The sequence below is a fragment of the Microtus ochrogaster genome, linkage group LG1 (assembly GCF_000317375.1).
Source record: "Microtus ochrogaster isolate Prairie Vole_2 linkage group LG1, MicOch1.0, whole genome shotgun sequence".
Lineage (NCBI taxonomy): Eukaryota > Metazoa > Chordata > Mammalia > Rodentia > Cricetidae > Microtus > Microtus ochrogaster.
The window spans coordinates 57,080,159-57,104,176 of record NC_022027.1 but is presented as its reverse complement, the minus strand read 5'-3'; the positions used below and the strand labels follow the sequence as shown (position 1 = coordinate 57,104,176).

Here is a 24,018-nt window from a genome sequence, read left to right as displayed (position 1 = left end):
GAGAGAGAGAGAGAGAGAGAGAGAGAGAGAGAGAGAGAGAGAGAGAGAGTGCTCACTAAGGACCATATCAGCACTCCATTCTCAGCCTAGCACCAGACCCACACTATGGCAGCACTAACAGCCAAGACTTAAGAGTCGTGTATTTTTAGGTCTGAAATATTTTTAAAATTTATGTAGAGTTTTACTAGATATGTAAAGAAATTAGGGTCAAAGACTTAAGGAACTTACTTATAATTACACAGTTGTTGATATGAGACCAAATTCATGTCCCTGCAAAGGGCTTCACCTATAGCATCCCACTCCTCTAACCCTGATGATACGTGTGATTGTTCCTGTTTGAGTGAAAACGAGCCACTTCTCTCGGGCACATTATATCCCGAGAGCAGAGATGTGGTTTTATCTTGTATTCCTTCCCTTCTTCTGCGAAGTTTGGATTTTCATCTCATCCGAAACCGGGAAATTATTCCCTTGACCTTGCCTGCTCCTCAGGTTTTGGTGGTGCACCCTAAAATTTTAGAGATAAGTGTCTTCTAGACCAAGGCCGCTGCTGTTTTCAGAAGCAGGAGTGGATGGGAGCAGTCTCCAGCTCACACGTACCTGCTGCTAACAAGTGACCACACAGCCGCAGACATTAGTCTAACAGCTGAATCTGTTCTCTGAAGAGCCCAAACTTCTGCTACGTAGTTGTTTTTTTTCCCCGTGTACAGGGCTGTATATCTTTCTCTTCATTCCCTACCTCAAAAAATAGCATAATTTGCCACATTCAGGGAATACTATTAATTCTACACAGGCTGCCTTGTCTTAGCCCATATTCAGGCTTGTGTTCTACTGTATGAAAAGGTCTGTCCAGTCCTGTGTATGCTGTTGGTTACAGGTACTTTTACCTTCTTAATGAAGTGTGTGCATCTGTGGTATTGCTCTCATTAGAAACTGGTGTTAATTCATAAGAATTTTAAAAAATTAGCCCTGGTGGGTGGGGCTGAGATGATCTGAACCCTGCTTAAAACTCAAAATAAAAAAACAAGAGGAAAGAAGCCAAAACTTAGAGAAAGCAAGAAGAGTTCTTGGGAATACACAGATTTGCTGAGGATATCTAGGAACAGTCTGGAGAGATGGCACAGGGATTCAGAGCACTGGTTGGTCTTTCAGAGGACCTGGTTCAGTTCCTACCACCACAGTAGCTTATAATCTGTTCCTTCAGCCTCGGGATCCCAGCACTCTCCTGACTCTGAGGACATAAGGCATGCACATGGTGCACATACATGCAAAAAACTCATACATATAAAATAGAATAAATCTTTTAAAAAATTTTAAGAAATCAATAGAATAAAATCGGAGCAAGAGACCAATTTATAGACTATGGGGTTTGGATCCAATACTTAGATTTATAAGGTCAAGTACATCTCTTCCAAAGACATAGCACCCTGGCCACAGAGCAGGTGAGTGAAGTGCAGTGACTGGAATGTTGAGTTCTCGCTGCTGTCCCTGGCTGTGCATAGTCCCGTGAGGCTCAGAGTTGGCCTAACGTGGACACTGATGGAGAAAGAGCCTCTCTGCTTTGTACGTCCTCTGGCTTCTGAGAGCCCTGCCACTGTAGTAGGAACTCATTTTCAGGACCACTGCTCTTGGAGATCACACTCTTCCCAATGTGAACTTGGCCAATGGGAATTCTCTCAAGCAGGTTCCAGTGTTGGGTCTCCCCTCCCTGTACCCATCTTTCCCCCGTAGCCTTCATTAGTCGGTCATTTCTGGGTTCGTGAGTGTCTAAGTGGTATTTCATGCTACATGAGACATCTTAAGAGATAGTCCTATATTATCCATGACAGTTAGATGACCGTATAAGGGTTACAAACCCTGAGGCAGCGTGATGACTTATATGTAACTCCAGTGCTCGGGGCTGAGGCAGCAGGATCACTGTGAGTCAGAAGCCAGCCAGAACTACAAGTAAGATTCTATCTCAAGAAAAAAAATAGAAGAAACTGAGGCATGTCGCTTAGAAGGTTGGGTGCAGTGGCTCATGTCTGTGATTCTAGCACCTGAGAGTGAAGCAGGATTGCCAGGAGCACCAGGCCAGCATGGGCTGCAGCGTGAAGCCTATCTCAAAATTTAAAAAAAGGAAAAAAAAAAAAAGACTGCCTACGTTACAAAAAGTAAAAGCAAGTGGCAGTATTTTTTGTAGGAAAACAGCTTACTGTGAGCTCTATGGAGGTGTATTCCTCACAGAGGGTGGGAGAGCCCTTCAGCACTCCTAAGGAGACCATGCGGTTGCCTGCTCTTAGCACAGCGTCTCATTTGCGTGTGCATCTTCACGATTCTAGCACCAGCATTGAGTGACACTCACAGGACGCACTTAGGGCTTCGTTCAGCTTGGTAAGGAGTAGTAAAGATAAGCCACAGGGTAGGCATCTCCTGCCTCTTTGGGGCTCCAGTTCTATACTTCATGCTCGTTTTTAAGTGATGTCTTCCATTTAAAAGCTGACGGTTCCCACTCTTTCCTTTCACTGATCCACAAGCCAGAGATCTTGGTCTATAGTGTGAGTTTCAGAGTCTCAGAGCCAGTTTGTTTTAAATTCGATTGAGATGCTGTTCTATTACTATTACCCAACAACCTATCACTTGACACTTTCCTTTTCAAAAACAATTTTAGTGTTTACTTTATCTATATGCATTGGTATTTTGTCTGCATATATTTCTGTTTGTTGGATTCCCTGGAACTGGAGTTACAGTTGTGAGCTGCCATGTGGGTGCTGGGGACTGAACCCAGGTCCTCTGGAAGAGCAGCCAATGCTCTTAACCACTGAGCCTTCTCTCCAGCCCCCATCTTAAATTTTTTTCAATGTTTATGTATTTTTATTTTGACACTTACTTTTCATGCTGCATATTCTTAGATTAAGAGGGCTAGTTTCTTGAACTTTGATTTTGGAATATGGTTAGTCATTTTAGAATTTTGTTTTCTTTTAGATTTTGAATTTATGGTGATCTGCTTGCCTTTGTCCTTCTAGTACTAGGATTAAAGGTATATACTTCCATGCCCAGCGAGTAACTTAATTTTTATTTATTACTTTTAAAAAATAAGTACACAGTGCTAGCTTTTTTTTTTTTTTGCAAATTAGGAATACTTACTAAGTATTGGTTAAAGGAGCTTTGATAAAAGCAGAACTGCTGGCTCTCAGATTTACTAAGCACAGAGTTTTCAGCTGTGGCTGAGGTCTCTAAGGCAGTAAATCATGTGCTTTTCATGGACAGTATCTCACAGATGCAGTTGGGCGTGAGATAATCAGATTTTCTCTCCCCACGAACAGAACAGCTGGAAATGTCTGCCAGTGTCTGCATCACAGACTTGATGTTGCCCTGCTGCCTGTCTGATTTAAGTTGTGGTCAGCGTGAGGAACCTGTGCTGTGATAAGATAGTGCTCGTGAGGTCATGTGGTTTGCAAGTGCCCAATCTTCACTGAGCAGCCGGCAAGTCTCAGGGTGGAGAGGAGTCCACGCTGACCTAGCTGGGAGGAGGGGGAGGATGGTGATGTCTTACAGCTCCCGAGGAAGTGAGCACTACAAGTCATTCATGAGGTTTTATAATAATAAAATACATTATGCTTAATGGTTTAGGCTGAGGTATTAAGAATATATAATTAAGCTTTTATTGTGGCATTTCCTTTCTTTTTAAGATGAAGCTGAAGGAGCTAGCTAGCCATTGTTTTTGTTTTCTTATGGAGGGCAGAACTGCATGGAGAAGGTTTACATTGTTGGTGATTTTTATCAGTTGGAAGTTACTCTCCAAGTAGAGTTACTTATTTTCAACCTGTCAGTAACTGTTTGAGTCCTACATACAGAATGACTACCTGGTTTTGTATAAGTAATCATTTTATCAAGGTAGTCGTGTGTGCTCAAGTTTACCCATGTACGGTTTATAGTGAGTTCTGGAATTCTTTTGGCACTCTAGAAAGAAGCCCTGTGATCATCAGCAGTCATTGCTTTACCTCCAAAACACTTTCCCCTCCCCTTGGGCAATCGCTGATCCCCTTTCTGTCTCTAAGAGGTTCCTTGATCCTGGACATGTAATATAAATAGAAACATGTAATATTTGGCCTTATGTAACTAGCTTCTTCTACTTAGCGTAATGTTTTCAAGAGTTATTCATATCATACTAGATGTCTCTGTTTCCTTCTTTTGTATTCTCTAATATCCAAAACTGTGAATATGCCACAATTATTCATTGACTAGTTGATAAACATTGGCTTATTCCCATTCTGACTTTCATGAATAGTGCTACTGTAAATATTCACATGCAGACTTCTGTATGAACCTTTACATTTGAGTATATACTTAATAGTAGATTTGTTGGGTCATACATAAGTCAATTCCACATTCCCCAGCTGAGGCAATGCCATACTGTCTTCCAAAGCAGCTGTGACAGTTGTTGTCCGGCAGGATGTCTGTGGGGCTTCTGATCTCTGGTTAACACCTGGTCTGTCTTTGTGGCGAGGCCATCCTGCCAACTATGAAGACTAGAGGCCTTAACTCACAATCTCCCTTGGTCTCTCAGGTGATGAGATTCATGGTGGTTCTTGTTGGCATTCCTTGCATGACTCACAGAAGTGGACCATCTTTAAAAAGCCCAGTTGACCATTTATATCTTTAGGGAAATGTCTGTTTCCCATTCTGAAACCTTTTTTTTTTTGTTTGTTTGTTTGGGGGGGGTGGTTTTTTTTTTTTTTCAAAATTGGGTTTTCAGTGTTTTTATGTTTTAAGTATACTACTATTATCAGATATATGATTTCTGGCTTTTAAATGTGTTTTTTAAGCATTTTTGTTAAAGTAGAGCAGCTTTATCTCTAGAATGGTTTTTAGGCTGTCTTCTGTTGAATTTGTCTTGTACCTGACTTTCTAGATTATTTTTTAAATTTTTTTATTACTTTATAAATAATACCTATCAAAATTTTCACTTCCTCCCCTCCTCCTACTTCCCTCCCGCTCCCGCACACATCCTCTCCCCTCCCCCTCCAGTCCTGAGAGAGGACAAGGTACCCTGCCCTATGGGAAGTCCAAGGCCCTCCCCCCTCCATTCAGGCTTAGGAAGGTTTGCATCCAAATAGAATAGGATCCCAAAAAGCCAGTACATGCAGTAGAGACAAATCCCAGCTGTTGTCATTGGCTTCTCAGTCTGCCCCCATTGTCAGCCACATTCAGAGGGTCCAGTTTGATCCTATGCTCTTTCAGTCCCAGTCCAGCTGGATTTGGTGAGCTCCCATTAGCTCAGGCACACTGTCTCAGTGGGTGGACCGACCCCTCGTGATCCTGACATCCTTGCTCATATTCTCCCTCCTTCTGCTCTTCAACTGGACCTTGGGAGCTCAGTCCTCTGCTCCGATGTGGGTCTCTGTCTCTGTCTCCATCTGTTGCCAGATGAAAGTTCTATGGTGATATTCAAGATAGTTATCAGACTGACTACAGGACAAGGCCAGTTCAGGCACCCTCTTCTCCGCTGCCCAGGGTCCTAGCTGGGGACATCCATATGGACACCTGGGATCCCCTCTAGAGCCAAGCCTCTTGCCAGCCCCCAAATGGCTCCCTTAATGTAGATATCTTCTTCCCTGCTCCCATATCCACCCTTCCTCCATCTCAACCATCCCACTCCCCCAAGCTCTCCCCAACCCTCCCCTTTTCCCTTCTCTCTCCCCATCTCCCCTTCCCCCTACCCCATTCCCACCCCCATGCTCCTAACTTTTGCCTGCTTCCATGGCTCCTCATCACTTTGGTCAGGTCATTCTTCATCCTAAATTGAGATTCTTCCTAGTTTAGTCCCTGCTTCTCTTGTTTTGTCTCTCAAGACCTAGACCCAGCCCCACAAAACTGTGTAGTTTCTCAGTACGTAGTACTTTCTCAGGCCACCTGTATGGAGTCCCTTTTAACACCTGCTTATCCATAAAGACCCAGCTCAGGCATCATCATCCTGCTTCCTCCTTGGCTTCTCCTGTGATTGTTGTACACTGATATGACACCTGACGTCCTCCAGACACGAGATCTCTGACTGCAGGAGCCTTGTTTGTTCTCTTCTTAAGCATCTGTAGTGTTTGTTGGAGCATGTTGGCTTGATTTGGTGGACTGATTGATAAAACCATCATATAGCTTTAGCAATTTCTGTTAACATAGTTCGATCCAAGTAGAACAGAGAAGCTCCATGAGGGCATCTTCTAACAGTGGGGTGTTTTTAATGCCTCAGCTAAAGGTTAAATCAGATGAAATGTTGGTGGTACTTTGATCTAGCCTTAAAGTTCAGAGTAGACAAGTGTGAAGTGATTTATTTCCTGTGATTGGTCATAAATTTACATAGGCCCTCATACATTCCAGCCCTCATCACCACTGGCTGTAGATGCTGTCTCAGTATTGCTAATGGTTTCAGTTTTGTCAGGATCCATCAGCTGCCGGGAAGACCGCTCAGTGGTAGTCTCCCTTCCTGCCCACAGGACTGCGTACACCTTCCTATGTGTGGCCGTCAGAGTCTCTCTACATGGCTCTCCTTCCTCCTGTTCTGGAAGCAAATAGGCAGGATCGGGTTTTCCAACTTCAAATTTTCTTCTCTTTACACATGTTGGTGCACAACTCTTCACTGCTTCTGAGTGTGAATAAATGATTTCATTTCATACATTTTTACATAATCTCCAGTTTCTTGAATGTTCGATGTTTTTAATGACTTATGCTAATTCCTTCCTAAGCTTTAACTTAAGAGTGTCTCTGAAGTGTCTTAGTGTTCTAACTTGCTACTGAGTCCTGCATGTTAGGGTCTTGGTTCACAATGATTAAGAAGTCATGACCTCAAGATGATCACTTTTGTTGGTTTCCTGTTTGAGTTCTCTGGAAATCTTTTGGTTTGGGTGTTTGTTGCTAGTTATAATACAGCTTTTTCCCCCTTTGGTTTTCTTGAGAGAGGGTTTCTTTGTATAGCCCTATCTGTCTTGGAACTCATTCTGTAGGGCAGGCTGGTTTTGAACTCACAGAGATCTGCCTGCCTCTGCCTTCTGAGTGCTGGGATTAAAGGTGTGCATCACAACACCTGGCTATAATACAACTTTTTAAAGAAACTGATAATTAAGAAAATTTTGAACCTGGTGGTACATACAGTTGTAATTCCAGTGCCAGCTGGGGAGAGATGGGAAGATAAGGGTTAGGGTCATCCTCAGCTTGGCATTGCTGGTAAAAAAAAAAAAAAAAAAATCATCCTCAGCTTGGCATTGCTGGTAAAAAAAAAAAAAAAAAAGGCAGAAAATATAGCATGTCATTTTCCATTTTCATCTGTTTTAAATTCTGAAATCTGGATAAACTATTAGAAGTATAAAGAATTTAGGCCAGATGGTGGTGGCACAGGCCTTTTAGCTAATTTCTGAGTTCAAGGCCAGCCTGATCTACACAGTGAGTTCAGGACAGCCAGAGCTGTTACACAGAGAAGTCATGTCTTGAAAAACAAAACAAATTATTGACCAAACTGGGGGGGGGGGTGTATATAGTTTAGCAATCTGTGTGACTGTTGGCCTCTCCTGCTCTTCTAACAAGAAGTGTAACGAACAGTTCTTGGTGGTATGTTCCTGCAGCAGTGCTTCTCTTACAGACATGGACACACAAGCACAAGTGTCAGGTGCAGCTTCACGACCTGATGTGACTCAGTCTTGGAAACTTGCTGCCACTGTTCTGCAGCTCACTCTGTCACATGACTCACCTTGGCAAGACCTGCTCTAGTAGTGATCAAAGTTCATTTGGTTGGGGGTTTTTTGGTGTGTGGATGGCTTTTTCCACTTTGTTGTGGATTGATGGTCTTTCAGAATACCCGGTGCTTTTTCCTCTTTTTTGAATCTCAGAATGTGGTACTTGTCTGCATCATGCAATCTCTGTTCACACACAGGAGGAAAGGTATTTTAACTTGAAGTAATATGCATCTTTATCTATAATGTGCCATGTAAATATATTCTTATTAATGTCTTTCTAATTGTGTGAATCCCTTTGTTCAGATGTCAAAATTGGGAAATTATCACTTGTGCTTCTTTAAAATTGAGTGTGAAAATGAACCCGACCTTTGACAAGTTAATGACACCCTACAGCATGCCTAGAAGAAAACAAACACGCGGAGAACACGCTATCTCCTCTGACCCTGTGGACGCTTGCCCAGATGATCATTTTCTCAGCACAGATTTTTCTACTATTTAGTAGTGATCTATATTTAGAGGCTTCAGGACTCTGAAATTAGGCTGGGCGGTGGTGGCGCACGCCTTTAATCCCAACACTCGGGAGGCAGGGGCAGGCGGTCTCTGTGAGTTCAGGGCCAGCCTGGTCTACTCCAAAACTTCAAAGAAACCCTGTCTGAAAAAAAGAAGGAAAAAAAAAAAGACTCTGAAATTAGGACAGAAATTTGTCTTGACGTACAGTAGTTTAGTTTCTAGAGTAGACGGAGGATACCTTTCACACGCTACACACGCATGATGACTGCAGCCCTGTGGACTCCAAAGCGCCCATCTCTAAAGCCCTCCCACTCTGAAATCTTGGTGGTGATTTCAGTGTGAAATAGCTGCAGTGATCCCATAGCTTCTGTGTTTGAATTCACCATCACACAGTTAGAAACTCGCTGTTTCCTGTCACAGCCTTCATTCCTCAGACTATGAGCATAACGGTTTCCTGTTTTCTTATTAACTATAAGCATTTTATGCCATAATATTTGCTGGCTACATATCTTACCACTCTCCTTTGCCAATTGCAAATAGTTGGGGTTTCCTGCTGACAGAGAAATCATGAATTCTGATCTCTTTATTGTTAATACAAGGCTAAAGTGTTAGTAATTTTTAAAGTGGTAAGTATACTCAGTGCCGTAAGTGCTATTTACCTACATTCTACATGGTCTTACTTTGTTCTACTCTGTTTCTTAATGCACAACATGGTGATGCAGTCCACAGCAGGTAAGAACCAGCGCCCGTGACCCCGGTCAGTGCTCACCTGGCTGCGTGCTGAGACTGGCATCTGACATGTAAAAGGGTGAACGAATGAATGAATGAATGAATGAATGAATGAATGAATGAATGAATGTGGTCAGGGCCACCAGCTTTTCAGTGCTGCTGTGGGCATTGTGTATTGTCTTACACTGAATCAGAAAGCTGAGTGCTCAACTGATTTTTAAAATCATTCCTGCAGTCTAAGGAGTAATGATAGAGATAAAATATACGTTCAGCAGCTGTTACTGCATGCTTTTCTAGAGTCCTCCAGCATCAGACTTACCTATAGATGTGTTCAGCAGCTGTTACTGCATGCTTTTCTAGAGACCTCCAGCATCAGAGATGCTGTTCTCGACCATGCACAAGGTCCTCGGTTCAGTCCTCAGTAGCTGGATGAATAAATGAAGCTTTTTAGTTTTTGTTTGAGACAGGTTCTCTCTATTGTGCCATGCCCTTGGCTAGTGAGTGGTTTTATTTGTTGTTTTTTCAGTTGGGCTGCTTGTGAGCAGTAGCTTCCCTGGCTAGTCTGTCTTAGTGCTGTCGAAGATCAAGTTGCAAGTCAGTTTTAAGCATATTTAAATATTTAGTATTTTTTGTATATTTTATCTTAAATGTATGAGTCTTTATTCTACATATATGTACATTATGTGCACGCCTCGTGCCATGGAGGCCCTAAGAGGGTGTTGGGAACCAAGTGTTCTTAACCACCAAATCGTCTCTCTAGGCTCCTGTACTTGATTTCTTGAGACAGGGTCTCTAATGGAGCCTGGAGCTCAGTGGTTCTGTTAGACCCCCTGTCTGTACCCCGCCCCCGCCCACTTACACGTGGACTGTGGATGTGCTCTACCACACGTGGCTTTCATGTGGGCACTGGGGTGATGTCAGAGCCTCCCTCTTGGCCAGCACGCACCTTACCTGCTGAACCATCTCCTTAGGCCTCAGTGCTGTGTTCTTATTAAAGGCCTAAGGTGTGCCCGTGTGGGCTGGGAAAAGGAGGGAGGAAGAAGGGGAGAGTTTATGATCATCTTCAGCCAGTCAGTCGTTAGGTGAAACCAGAAGGAAATCTCCAGGTGGTGCTGAGGGTGTGGACTTTTCTTAAGAATGATAGAACCATTGTGCTGGATTTCACACCTCTCGATAGAAGTTATAAAGAACAAACCAGGCTCTGAGAGGTGTGTGCTCAGAAGTCCTTGTGGCTCCTTAAAGTTGGGAGAAAGGTTCGAAATTCCCCAGTAGGAGGATTGGTTAGGGGGATCGTGATGCTCTCCTAAATGAGGTACCACTCAACCACCGAAGATGAGACCAGGAGTGTGGAGGTTTGCTAGCAAGTGGGGAGCAGGCTGTCAGGTCCTGCATGCAGTGACTTAGTTCAAAAGATAAGGTACAGTGTTACTATTTGTCTCCGGATTATGGAACATGAATTGCTTTCTTTTCTAACTTGTCTTTTGTTTATTTATATAGTAAGTTTATAATTTTATAATAAAACTAAAGGCGTATACAGTCCATCTTGGCAGTTACCTGGCAGCTTCTTTTTAAGTAGATCGTGTCCTCACGAGAATGAAATGACTGTTCAGTGTGCTATAGGTGTGTAGCTATCTTTTCACCAGATAGTGGCCTTCCCCATCTTGCTTTTTTGTCCTGCTTCTCTTAGATGTTGACTTTACATTTGACTGTTCCACTTTTAAGACTGAGGAATATGCACAGGTCCAACCAGACAGGATCCCTTAGAGGAGGGAGGTGGACATAAGCTTCCACCCCTCCCAGGAGGCAGCCTGATGTCGCTACCTCCAGAGGATTCTCACTGGGAAGATTAACCACACTTAAGGGTGCTTGCCCAGCTGTTGGTGGCCAGCACAAAATGAACTCAGTGGAATTTTTGTAGACTTCTTATCTCATTTGATTTGTTTGGACTTTTTTTGTCTAGTGATCTTTTGCTTGTTTATTATGGCTTCTGATTTTGTGTTTGTATGTGTTTCTTAAGCTTTCTATTTTTTTAATGATTTATTTATTTGTTTGTTTATTTATACAGTATCCTGCCTGTAGGCCAGAAGAAGGCAACAGATCTCATTACAGATGGTTGTGAGCCACCATGTGGTTGCTGGGAATTGAACTCAGGACCTCTGGCAGAGCAGTCAGTGCTCTTAACTGCTGAGCCATCTCTCTAGCCCCTCTATTTTTTTTTTAAATCTGTTTTGCTTGCTTTTTGTCTGCTTATTTGTTTTCTAGAGAAAGAAAGAAGGACTGGAACTGTGTGGATGGGGGCATCTGGAGAAGTTGGGGGAGGGAAACCATGATCAGAAAGCATTGTGTGAGAGCCAGGCAGTGGTTATGCACGTCTTGAGGCAGAGGTAGAAGGATCTCTGTGAGTTCGAGGCCAGTCTGGTCTACAGAGTGAGTTCTAGGGCAGCCATGACTGTTACACAAAGAACCTTGTGTAAAATCAAAACAAAATAAGAAAAGAAAATACTGTTTGAAAAAAAAATATTTTCAATTAAAAAAAAAGAGGAATGAAAAAACCAAGAGGAAGTGGAGCCATCCCTGTTGACCCTGACCTTGGGAGGTTGATCTTTCGAGACTCATCTTCTGGGGTCTCAAGACTTCAGGAATGGGTTCCTTCGTTTAGAATTTGAGACATGGTGCCTCTTTTCATAGCAAATCTCACTGGACTCTCTCTCTCCTGTAGAAGGAAGCCACTTGTTTGTTCCTGCAGCTCAGACCCGAAATAACAACACAAAAACTGTATTAATTAAATCACTGCTTGGCCTATTAGCTTAAGCATATTGCTAGCTAGCTCTTACATCTAGAATTAACCCCATTTCTATTATTTTATATTTCACTATGAGGTTTGTGGTCTACCAGCAAGGTTCCAACTGACAGCTTGCGTCTTTCCCCTCTGGCAGCTACATGGCATCTCCTTGACTCCACCTGCTCTCTCTCTCTATTTATATCTTTCCCGCATGGCTATATTCTCTTAAGCCATTGGCCGAAAGCAGCTTCTTTATTAATCAATAGAAGCAACACATATACAGAAGGACTTCCCACACCATTTCTCCTTTTCTGTTTAAATAAAAAGGAAGGTTTTTAACTTTAGCATAGTAAAATTATATAAAACAGGTCTCAAGTGAGAATTACAATTGCAATATTTATATCTACATTTTATCATAACTACTATAACTATAACTGTCTATTCTTCGACTCCACCAAAGACTCCAGAAGGATATAATATTACCTAAGTAAACAGGAGGTGCATTGTAAGCAACTTCCAAAACTCTAGAATTGACAGAGATGTCTCACTGCCTGGACAGTCACCCAATGTTCTTCTGTAATCTTCAGCCTAGAGGCTCATAGTATCCAGGAGACTTTTCCATGAAGCAGGAAATTTCAAAGACAGTTCCACCTATATTGGCAGTTTGTCAGTTACTTTCTTCTGTGTCCTGCAGAAGATGAAGCAGGAACCTGAAGGACTGTCTCACCTTCTTTAGGAAACTTCAGCAGTCATTTTTCTGGGTCCTGCATGTCCAGTTCATACCACATACCATCAAGCAGTCCAGGCAAGAGCAGTTTCTTGCCCTAATGGCTAACAAACTCCATAAGGAGACTCTTCAATGCCCATCTTCCTCTTGAAGTAATTGGTGCTGCCAGGAGCAGATGTGTCTCATTGTCATGAAAAGTCCTAAGTTCTTAAAACATTTTAAATGCCAGATTCTTTAGTCTTTGAAAAATCTGAAGAATATCTATCCATCAACTGTGGCTAAGAGCATCAGTGTTTAGCTTAAGGTGAGCATCAGCAGTTATTCACTTGGACATTCAACCCCAAGCCCTGCCTATGTCCACAACGGAGACAGCCATAGCTGCTTTAAACAGAATGCTGTGGGACCCACCTCCAGGGGATGGTTAGCTCACCACAGCCTGCCTGTGCTCTGCAAGGTGGTGCCCAATGAGGTGTCAGCCAGGGCAAGGCACCCAGGACTTCCTCTAGAGTCGACAAGAAGAGTGAACCCCGCCTCCAGAACTCTACAGCCATTCTCACACCTTGAACATGTCAGGCTCTCCTGGGACATTTGCAGGGAAAACACATTCCAGGATTTTAGTTCCTTAGATGGGAGGGGTCTCCCTTTCTATCAAACACTAAAGATCATTTTCTTGGGAAGGGTGATAGTCTATGAAATATAGTTAGCTACTGAGAGTCTGATGAAGATGGTTACAAGTACTGTGTTTACAACAGAAGACCAGGGCCTCTGTACTGCAGAAGGCCTAGTGTTGACCTTCTACCCAAGCCCCTTGACAGGAAGCCTCCAAGTGGATTTGGGCATATGCAGCCCTTTTGAAAGTAAACTCAATACCCCAGAATTCCCTGCTCCGGGGCCCACTTACAGTCCCCACTGGGGCCTTCTTCATAATAACCCAGTGTGCCCATTTCTTAGTCCAGAGATAGGTGAGGGCAGCTTCAGTCCTAGGACACCTTCCCTTACCTTTCTTTGTTTCTTTTTTTTTTTTTTTTTTTTTTTTTTTTTTTTTTTTTTTGGTTTTTCGAGACAGGGTTTCTCTGTGGCTTTGGAGCCTGTCCTGGCACTAGCTCTGTAAACCAGGCTGGTCTCGAACTCACAGAGATCCGCCTGCCTCTGCCTTCCGAGTGCTGGGATTAAAGGCGTGCGCCACCACCGCCCGGCTCCTTTCTTTGTTTCTTTGTGCAACCAAAGCATGGCTCTGCTTTGTTGTGTCAGCAGCATCCACAGAGTCAGTAGATATCACCTTTCATTTTAAGAAACTGAGTCCTCAGCCCATAGTTAATTTTCTGTAGTTTACATTTTGTTAGAGCAAAGGAAAACCACAGCTTTCCAAACAACTGAGAAGTTGTGGTTCTTCTGCCGCGCCCCTCATCTGTAACAGCCAGGAAGAAGGGAGACACGTGCTCCATAGTATGTCCTCAGAGGGATCTGGGGAAGAAGAGGGAAAGGAAGAGATTAACTGACTGAACTCAGCATCACAGCTATAAATCATGTGTTGCAAAATGGCGATGGGATGTTGCATCAGAGCATGGCGGTTGTGATATGGCCTCGGGTCGCACACCCCGAGGAGTTGTGATATTCTGTACCTTTCTGCTGAAGATTTGGTGCTGAGTTTAGCTAGGTTCCCAAGGGGCCACACGTTACTTGAGTTTCATTGTCCCTCTCCTGTATATTCTTCTTCTCTTGCTGAGGGCAGGGACCAGGTAATGGCTACACCGAACCTGGGACCCCTGGTTCCTGCTAATGTGTCTTTACTTCTTCCTGGAAGTCTTGTCAGGAAAGCTGGGAGGCAGGGTGGCGAGGCTGCCACGGCTTTTCTCTCAGAACCGTTAGTTTTGAAAGTGTTTGTAACGTTTCCTGCCCATTTCGTGTTGCCTTTATCTCAAGATTTGAAAGATAGTGACTAGGAGTTTGTCACGGAGAGCGAGGATAAAGGCTGGCAGGAGTGTTGAGGGTAGGGGCGTGAAGTGTGCCGTAGCGTGCCCTTGAGATATTTGATGGCTAATTAATTGGTTTTTTTTTTCTGTTCTTAATTCTGCTTTTTTTTAATAGGGAAAAAAGATACAGTATACAGGACAAGTGAAAGAATGTCAAAATTAGCATTATATCTGCAGCATAAATTCTCAAGGACAGGACAGGTGTCTGCACAGTAGGGTGTTTGTGCTGGAGGGGGGGAGGCTTTGATGGGATTTAAGCAGAGCAGCGCCTGACCTGATAAAGGCAGGTGCTTTTGGAGAGTATAGTTTAGGGTCAGAAGAGCTAATAATTTTCTGACTCTAAACTCAAGACTTAGACCCAATCCATAGAAACTACAGACAGCTTTTTACCTTCTCAGTCCTGAAAATCTCTAGGGAGAGAACATAGGTCTGGAAGGGAGAAGAGCTAACCCCTGAGAAGCAGTCATTCCTTCGAGCAGAGCTGATACACAGGCTGGGCTTTCGGAGTTGGAGACGCCTCACACTCCAGTCTGGCCTCAAGCTTGTTGTAGCTGAGAATAACATTAACCCCTGCTACTCCTGCCCCACCTCCCAGCGCCACGATCACGAGGTGAACCACCAAGCCTGGTTTATGAGGTGTGGGGATAGAACACACAGCTTTGTGTATGCTGGGAACCACTCAGCCAACTGAGTTAGCCCCAGCTCCAAGACTCAAAAACTTAATAATTTCTGACTCAATTTTATCATTTACAGAGTTATGGTAACATGCTTTCAAGATGGTGTGTGTACTAGTCAAGAGTGTGGTTTTGAGGTTCGTAGCTCCTATCAGTACAGCTGATACGCAGGTGAACTGACGGGCTGTCTGCTTTCCCTCACAATAAGCCAAGGACAGAATGGTATAATTTATAATGCAGCCCGGCTCTCTGTGATGTGTAGAAATCAGATGATGTATACATGGAGTTCCTTACCTTCGGTACAGTAAATGTTTGGTTGGAATTGAAACTGCTATTGCCTGGGAAACCTCAGCAGGTTCCTCCTAGGTTCCATTTCCTAATCAGTAGAACAAGAATAGTAAAATCTAGCACATAAGGCTGTCGGAGTCAGAATGTTAGGAAGCATTCAAAATCATTGCGTCTTTAAGTAAATAGATCAAAGTATTGTCTTTCTTGAACACAATTATATGCTTTTTCATGGGAAAGTTGTGTTTGCCTTGGTTTGACTCTATCCAGTAATCTGGATTTTGTTTTCAACAGCTCAGGTGTCTAAAAGGCCAGAGGAACTTCTCCAGCCAGCCACCGTTTGATGGAGTCCACATCGTCAGCCATTTGATAGGAGAGGATGAGTCCTCCCCCTCCTCAGACGAAGAGTTCGTGGATGGTCCCTTACAGGAAAGTGGCCTTGCGTTTCCTTTGCGTGGAAAGTCTGGCTCCGTGTCTCTGGCTCCGGCTTTGGCAGACGGCAGTGAGAGCGAAGCGGAAGACAGCGCTGTGCCGGGAACGCAGCCCCCACAGAGAGAGTCCTACTCCACCACGGTCTGACCATCACTGACAGCCTGAGACGAGATGGGGCCACCCTCTGTCCTGTGTGTGTATATGTGTCTGCTTTTACAGCCTCACATGACTGCCAAATGTTCACTGAATTTCCATTGCCACAGTAGACTGGAGTATGCTAATTGGTAAATGGAGTTCTAACAGTATTACAGAATATTAATTTTTCATATTTAGAAAATACTGCTATGTCTAAATGTAAGAACCATTTTAAAATTCAGAACTGTGGGAAATTGGATTTTCTTTAAACAAAACTGCTCTTGTGCAATATTCTATCCTCTCTGATCACAGTGCGCATTGGTATCCTCATTCTGTTTCCAAGGGGGCTCCCCTAGACATCCAGCCAAAACACAGAGGTGGTTCAACCTGTGTTTTGAGGATATTTTTTCTTCACTAAAATTGTAGCTCTGTTAGTAGGTCATTGAAGATTGTCAAACACAACTTTTTTTCTGTATAATTTCTAAACACAAAGTAATCATCGTCTGTTCTGAAAGTTTTTTGTTTCAGTTTCTACATTTTATGTGTATCATACTTCTGTGTGTCAGAATAGTAGCAGGCTAGCTGCAGATATATTATTTGTACATATTTATAAATCCGTATTGCCCGGCATTGGACATCCTCTTACACGAGGAGCAAACGTTGACAGTGACCGTTGCCAGCATTCTAACAGGACTTCTGTAAATAGCAGGGTAAAGAAACTAAACACGGACCAGACACTACTGTTGGAGCAGCTGTGGTAGCCTGTACTCAGCGGATCCTGGCTGATCGCTGTTCAAACACTACTGGTGAAGTCCTTGACTCCATCCGTGACTAATAAACTCCGCCATCAAAGAGGTTATAGCACATGCTAGTTCATGCCAATCTATTTAATGTAATTTACACTAGAATAAGTTCCAAGATGCACAGCAAATATATCTGGGGGGGGATCTGTGAGTATTTAAATCCTCTAGTTTCTGATTGATGGGTATAAGCCATAAGAACCCTTTCTTCCTAGTCGTTTCTTTGTATTATTTAGACTTTTTCTCTAGAAAACTGAACGCTTGTTATTTGTAAATTGAGAAATGATACTCACCTGTGGAGAGGCTGCTGGCCTGTGTTGACTGGATGTTTTCCACCCTCAGTTTTTAGTAACCTGAGCCATAGAGGAAGATAGAATGTAGTGTGTTTGGAAGTACATTTTTGCACAGAGTGTTGCATATGCAAAGAAAAATATTTTATAAAATGGAGTAGAAGAAACAAGTAGTTTACTTTCTAAAGCTATATAATGCCTTATGCTGCATCATGGGCTAAGCTTTCCCAGACAGGACTGGAAACATGCCTTCTGTTTTCAGAACACCCACTAAATTTTAGTATTTAATTTACCTGTAATTACAAGCTAGTTACTTAACAGAGCTAAGATATTAATTCAGATCTCTCTCTAGACTTGTAGAGGTCTAACTAACAAGTTTTCCAGTTCCCTTTTCTCTGGCAATGTTACATCAATAATTTTCATTTCAATCTGTTTCCTAAGTATCTCCTGTTGGGTTTTCATCAGCACCAGTAGTCAAGTCTCTGAGAGTACCTGACAGAGACTTGACTACTGTTAGCCCAAGAGGCCGTCAATAGCCCAGTGACATAAGAGGAGTTATAGCCCTCCTTTTTTATCTTGACCCCCTTATCAAGAAACCTCAGTGGGACTAGAAGTGTAGCCTGGAAGTTAGAGTGTTTACCTAAAATGCCCAAGACCCTGTGTTCAATTCCAAGCCCCACCAAAAGATGGACAAGCTCAGAGAATTTCCTAGTACCCTCTCTGGTTTGGAACTAGGTGTAAAAGAACCCTGGTCATTAAACCTTAATTCATTGATGCTCTTGTGATTTGTACAGTGGAAAATTAGAAGCAATGTCCTCTCCAGAGCTTTGAGTCCAGACAGGTGCAGTGGTGCAGATCTGCGGTCCCCACTGCTCAGGACCGGCCTGGGGAACACAGTAAGATGTTATCTTTTGATTCACATAGACCTTAGATATAAATCCTTCTGGGTTTTAGCGTCCAGTAGGATACTGTGCCCTGATCTGACTCCATTTCGTCCAAATTAATGTAAGTATATTGTTCAACACTTTGAAGCATTAGACTGTGTCTCTACTGATGAACTTTATGTCTTGAAGAATTGAAAGACGTTTTATGGGAACAAATAGGATGACAGACGAGGGAAACCCTGCTCTCTTGGGACAGTGACCCTCCCTTCCCACTCCAGGTGACACATGAAAGGACTCTTTCCCCACTGCTGGGGATGGAATCCCAGGACACACACACAGTGGGTGGGCAAGCTCTCTACCCCTGAGCCACAGCCAGGTCTGGCGTCTTCAAAATCAGCATATACATTTTCTTTATGGAAAATGAGACCAAAGATTTTGTTTGACACAACTTCTACTCTGGTTCTTGTTATTTGGATTGTTTGTTTTGGTTCGTCTTTATTTTGCTTGGCCAGTTGGCAGCCACTCAGCACTTGCTGACTGAAACATCATATTCCAACTGACTGGCTATTTATGTTGAAGAAACCTTTCCCAGCCCTGAGCACAGTGCAACTTGTTCATTTCCAGGCAGTGCCTTTGACTGAAAATAATGTCTGCTGCTTTTGAAGTATATATTATTCCTGGCGTCGTAAGAGGTCATTGGTTCCTCGTTCGTTGTTTGCATAATGCACTATAATGTTCAAATTTTTAAAAATTAAGGATATCGACTATGTTTTGTGGCAAGTGTGGCTATTTCACAGCACCAAGACACCCATGGCTGACCTTGTAGAATCAGTTTCCTTACTAAACAGTGAGTTTTAGCCTGAGAGTTTTTGCTGCTCTAGATTAACAAACAATTATAATTTAAAATTAATTTCTTTTTAATTCTAAAATTAGTTAAAATTTCTGGTTGGAGGTAGGGTAGATGCTATTCAAAACCCAGATTTTTACAGCACACCCGTAGATCTGCATAGCTCTTCGCTTCAGAGAAGAGACAACACAGTAATACATTGGACATGCACAGTTATAAATGTACTTCATTGTACCCTTGGGTTTTTTTATTGTAACACTGTATGATAACCTAAATGTTTACTTGTGCCTTTGCTTTAAATAATTAAAATTTCTCATTTTGCAAGACTTTATTTCCTTAAATTATTGAGAGGGAAGGGATGTCAAAGTACTACTGAAGAACATTGGCCACAGAGAAGACTGGCGGTGGTCTTTGTTTCCTCCGTGGGGGTCACAAGCCCCTGCTCTACATACAGAGTACCACGCAGTCTCGATGAGTGTGACATCCAGGAGATATTTTCAGTTTCAGAAACAGCCAGATGTCTAGACTTGTTTCCTTCCTGAACATGTTATTTGTTTTAATTATCAGTGGCAGCATTTTCATCACAACTGTAACTTAGGTTATTGAAGGCATCGGAAGCAGCCATGCACTGTCCGGCACTTCATGAGGATACATGAAGTTTACAGGAGTTATAATCCAGACTTCTCTACCGGAACTGTTAGCATTTGGATTCTGATTTTGTTGCAGGACATCCTGCATACTGTAAGATGTTTGCAGTATCATAGCCTCTACCCTATGGATGCCAGTAGCACCCATGCCTTCAATGGAGGCAAAATATCTGCAGGTATGAGAAGCTGAGGAGGCCTAGAGTAAGTGAACGGGTAGTTGACATGGGCTCAACCTTGTCGAGGACCCCAAACCTTCAGACCCGCAAGAACAAGGCAAAGCTCCTTCCTCTGTGGTGCGCATCTTACAGAAGTGTCAAACTCCTCCTCCAGACCCAAGTGTGGCTGCTGATAGTGTGTACTGAAACATCCACCATGGCCTTCTCCCTCCAGCCGTTCATGGCCTCAGATGGCTTCCCTACCGAGACTGTTCCTGATCTGTCTGTGTGTCGTAGCCCATGCTTCCTTCATCTGTATGTGACAACCCCACCTCTCTGCTCAGCTGTCTATAATAATTATGCTGAGCTTGCAGGGTGTTGAGGTTTCTCCACCAGGGACCAGTCCTCTGGACTCTAGCTCGTCTGTGTTTACCCCTGTCATCATTTCCTCACCATCCAGTCAGGTCTGTCCTGGAGCCATGCTAAGGACGTGGCTTTCAGACATCGTCACAGAGGACAGACAATAAAAGTCACTCTGTGGTCGAGAAATGCTTAGAAATTTAGCAGCATATGAAGAAAGTCAGTAGACTCCAGCATAAGAACATACATACCCCTTGAAGACACAGGGAAAATTGGCATCTATTTCTAGTAGTCAGTGGAAAGGAAAATGCGTGTGCCACAATAGGTACCATCTCCCATCTGTGTGGAGGTGTGTGCCTGCCCTAGCTCTCAGGGTTCTGAGGCAGGAGGATTGTTCCAGCCCAGAAATTTGAGATTTGAGACAAACCTGGGTAACAGGCAAACCCCACCTTAAAAGAAAGGGAAAGTAAAAGATTGGCAGTGGTGTAGGAAAAAAAAAAAAAAGCCTGTGAGTCACTGCTATAACTACCGTGGAGAACAGCACTTTTGGGAAGAGTTAAATAGTGTTACTATGTAACCCAGCAGGTCTAAATAAATACTTGGAGCAAGGACTCACTTAATGTTCACAATGCCCACAGCAGGAGCATTGGCTAAAAGGTGGCAGCAAGTGCTGTCTGTCATCAGCTGAATGGATTTTGGGTGTGCATGATGTATGCCTACAAGGGAGCTGTATCCATGGAAACACCAACAGCTGAAGTTCTGATACATTATACAATAAAAGATGGTCCTTGAAAACACTGTAGTGAAGTAGCCAGATAGACCTGTCCTTTTGGAGTAGACATTTTACCAGGATATAGGGTAGCCCAGGCGGTTATTATCTGGTGGTTACAAAGCTGCCAATTGAAATGATGAAAAAGTTCTGGGGGTAGATAGTGCTGATGTTTGTACAGTCTTGAAATGTGCCTGTTTGCGTTTGGATGTGAAATTTCCCCTCCCCAGGCTTAAGTGTTTGAATGATTGGTCCCCGGGTAATGGTAGTGTTTTAGAAAGTAGTATAACCTGTGTGTAATGAGGCCTTGCTGGAGGAAACTGAGAGGCAGGGCTTGAGGCTGTGATGGTGTCCTATGGAGTCAGAATCTCTGCTCCCTGATCCACCAGAGTGTGAAGGAGTCACCAGCACCACGTGAACTGCCGCCATGGACCAGTCTGCTCCTGCCATGAGCCCAGTACGCACTGCTTCCCTTGAGTTGCTTCTTGAGGGGTATTTTGGTCATGAGAGCGTGTGAGTAATAAGTACAGGAAGTTGGCACCAGGAGGACTGTGGGACTTGTTGACAGGAGTGTGAACAGGTTGGGGCTGCAGGGTGTAAGCAGAGCCTCCCTGGCCGTTGTGGAAACACTTAAGATGAGCATGCAAGTGAAAAGATGAACAGGAAAGGTCAGCCAGGCTCCAGGCTTCACAGGGGAGCAAGGACTCTCAGCCAGGACTGAGCCAGAGGCCATTTGTGTGACATGCTGGAGAAGAACATGGCCACGTTGCCGTGTCCTGAATTGGTGAATTGAAGTTAATGGCTAAATTGTTGTTTGGGGAGCTTCATCCAAGGCAGCATAGCATTTAGGCTGTGGCAAGGTCTCTGCTCACTTGTTTTAGTTAGATTGACAAAGGGAGAAGAAGCAGAGCAATGTGGGAAACATGCAGTTTTGTTCAAACGGAGCACAAACCCAGTAGCAGACAAGGCAGCTGTAGGCAAAGCTGTAATTACTAGAGAAACAATGGATATTGGCGAAAATGGTGTCTTGAGGGTGAGGCTTCACCAATGGAAGGTATGAGAATATAAACCCATTTTTAAATTTTCTATTTAGAAAGAATACCTGAGAAAACAGCCTTCAAAATACCTTTGCTCCAGCCTGGCCACTGAGAAATCTGTTACCTACTTCAGCTGCACAGGTTCTTAAAGGCCACTGCAATTGTGGCCCAAGACACCAGGCCATGTCAAACTCAGGAGAACTTGTCATCCGCGTGGTGCTGGTTCTGCAGGTCTGCAGGTTGCTAGAGTGATGGGCTAAGGGAGAGTGTGTCTTGGTCCCACAGAAGCAGCTGGGTAGTGTGTAGCAGGGATGGCTCTGCAGTGCCAATTTGTGAAGCTGTGCGGGTGAAGGGTAAGCTTCAGCAGAGATTCCAGGACAGTGGAGATGCCAGGCGAAGAAGCTACAGGCATCTTGAGATGGAGCTATCTCAAGAGACAGAGGCGCGTGTGTTTCAGGCCATAGGGCGGAGAGTGCAGGGCTCTCAGAACAGACTTGGGATTTTGAACAGTGTTCGAGTTCGTACTTTGGAGACTTTTACCAGTGAGTAGTGAGTGGCACATACTTGTGATTTCAGTAGCAGTAGGAGGACCACTGAAAGTTCACGGCCAGCCCGGTGTATGTGTCTCAGGTCAGCCAAGGCTGTGTGGGAAACCCTGTCTTGGAGGGCAGGGTGGAGGGAAAAACAAAAACTACTGTGGGGATCTTAAAAGTTGAGTTGAGTGTATTTTTCAAGAGACGACCGTGAGGCTTTGGAGGCCAGAGGCAGAACGCTGCAGCTTGGATATAAAAATGTACCCATGGGCTCACATGTTTGAACACTTGGTCCCCGGCTGGTGGTATTGACCCTAACCACTGGCCTTCCCCACCATGGGCTGTACCTTCTCACTGTGAGCCAAAAAGACTCAAGTACTCAAGTGTTTAGAATGTAAAGTCAGCTTATAAACGAGACATTTAGAAGGCAAAATAAAACCCGAAGTGATGTGGGATTTCCCTCTGTTTTATTACCATTGGTTATTAAAGAAGCTGTTTTGGACAATAACTTAGAGTAAAGCCAGGCAGGACATCTGAACAGAGATATAGAGAGAAAATAGGCTGAGTCAAAGAGATGCCATGTAGCTGCAGGAGGAGAAAGATGCCAGCCACAGGCCACAACCTCATGGTAATTCACAGATTAATAGAAATGGGTTAATTTCTATGCAAGAGTTAGCTAGAAATATGCATAAGCTATTAGCCAGTGATGTAATTAATATAGTCTCTGTGTGATTATTTACATCCGGGCAGCCCCTTGGCACCTTCACTAGCGCCCTGCCCTCTAACACAACCACGGCCCACTGTTATGTGTACCGGTGTTAACAGAGATCCAGACTTTATTTTTTCTATCTCAGACTCTAATCTAGAATAACACATTGTATTTAGATAGGTGTTTTCCCTCACTCTACCCCTTTGGCTCTTTGAGACAGGTGCTCACCATGTAGCCCAAGCTAGCCTCCAACTTGAACTCTCCCATCTGCCTCCCAAGTACTACAGGTGTGTGCTTCATCCCGTGCTTTGAAGGTGCTGGATCATTTAATCTTCACAATAGTATCTTTATCTTAACTTTAGAGTTGAGGAAATTAAAGAACTGGGTTTAAAAAGCTTGCCCAATGTTTAGAGCTAATAATGGTGGCTTTTTTTCTCATCTTTATAATAAATTCTAAGTTCTGTGTCCTATATGTTCAGTTCATTTCTTTCCTGAGAGATGGCCAGGGTGTAGTTGGATGCTTTGGGGCATAAGTGACCGAAACCCAACCTAAAAGTTAATAAGAAGAGGAAACCCCATGCACTATTGAATTTTTGACAAAATCAGCAAGTCTCTTTCACCTGCTCCATGGACTTCAGCAATACCTTGTTACAAAATTCTGCTGGTGCTATCAACCATGTTGGTTCCTTTTCTTGTTGGTAAAAGCAACTGACAAAAGCAACCAAAGAGGAAGGGTTTGTTTGGGATCCGAGGAGAAAGTCCACGACAGGAGGCTTGTGTGGGGACAGAAGGGACAATACACAGGAGGAAGCCCGTGTGGGGTCGCAGTCCGAGGGGACAGTCCACGGCAGGAGGCTCGTGTGGGTTCAAAGGGGACAGTCCACAGCAAGAAGCCCGTGTGGGGTCACAGTCCGAGGGGACAGTCCACGGCAGGAAGCTCGTGTGGGGTCACAGTCCGAGGACACAGTCCACAGCAAGAAGCCCGTGTGGGGTCGCAGTCCGAGGGGACAGTCCACGGCAGGAGGCTCGTGTGGGGACAA

General features: G+C 43.7%; 1 protein-coding gene across 5 annotated transcripts in view; it reads left to right on the top strand.

Annotated features, from left to right (window-relative positions):
• Evi5 (ecotropic viral integration site 5) overlaps positions 1-19,099 on the top strand; it is a 139,187-nt gene extending 120,088 nt beyond the window's left edge. For 4 of the 5 annotated variants that reach the window (XM_005359650.3, XM_013350923.2, XM_013350924.2 and 1 more), the window contains one exon: positions 15,675-19,099. In XM_005359650.3, coding sequence (XP_005359707.2) covers positions 15,675-15,959 — 285 coding nt within the window. In that variant the 3' untranslated portion in view covers positions 15,960-19,099. Of the gene's footprint in view, positions 1-8,932; positions 8,943-15,674 lie in introns of all 5 variants that reach the window. The other variant, XM_026785059.1, reaches the window with a different exon arrangement.
• The last annotated feature ends 4,919 nt before the right edge of the window (positions 19,100-24,018 follow it).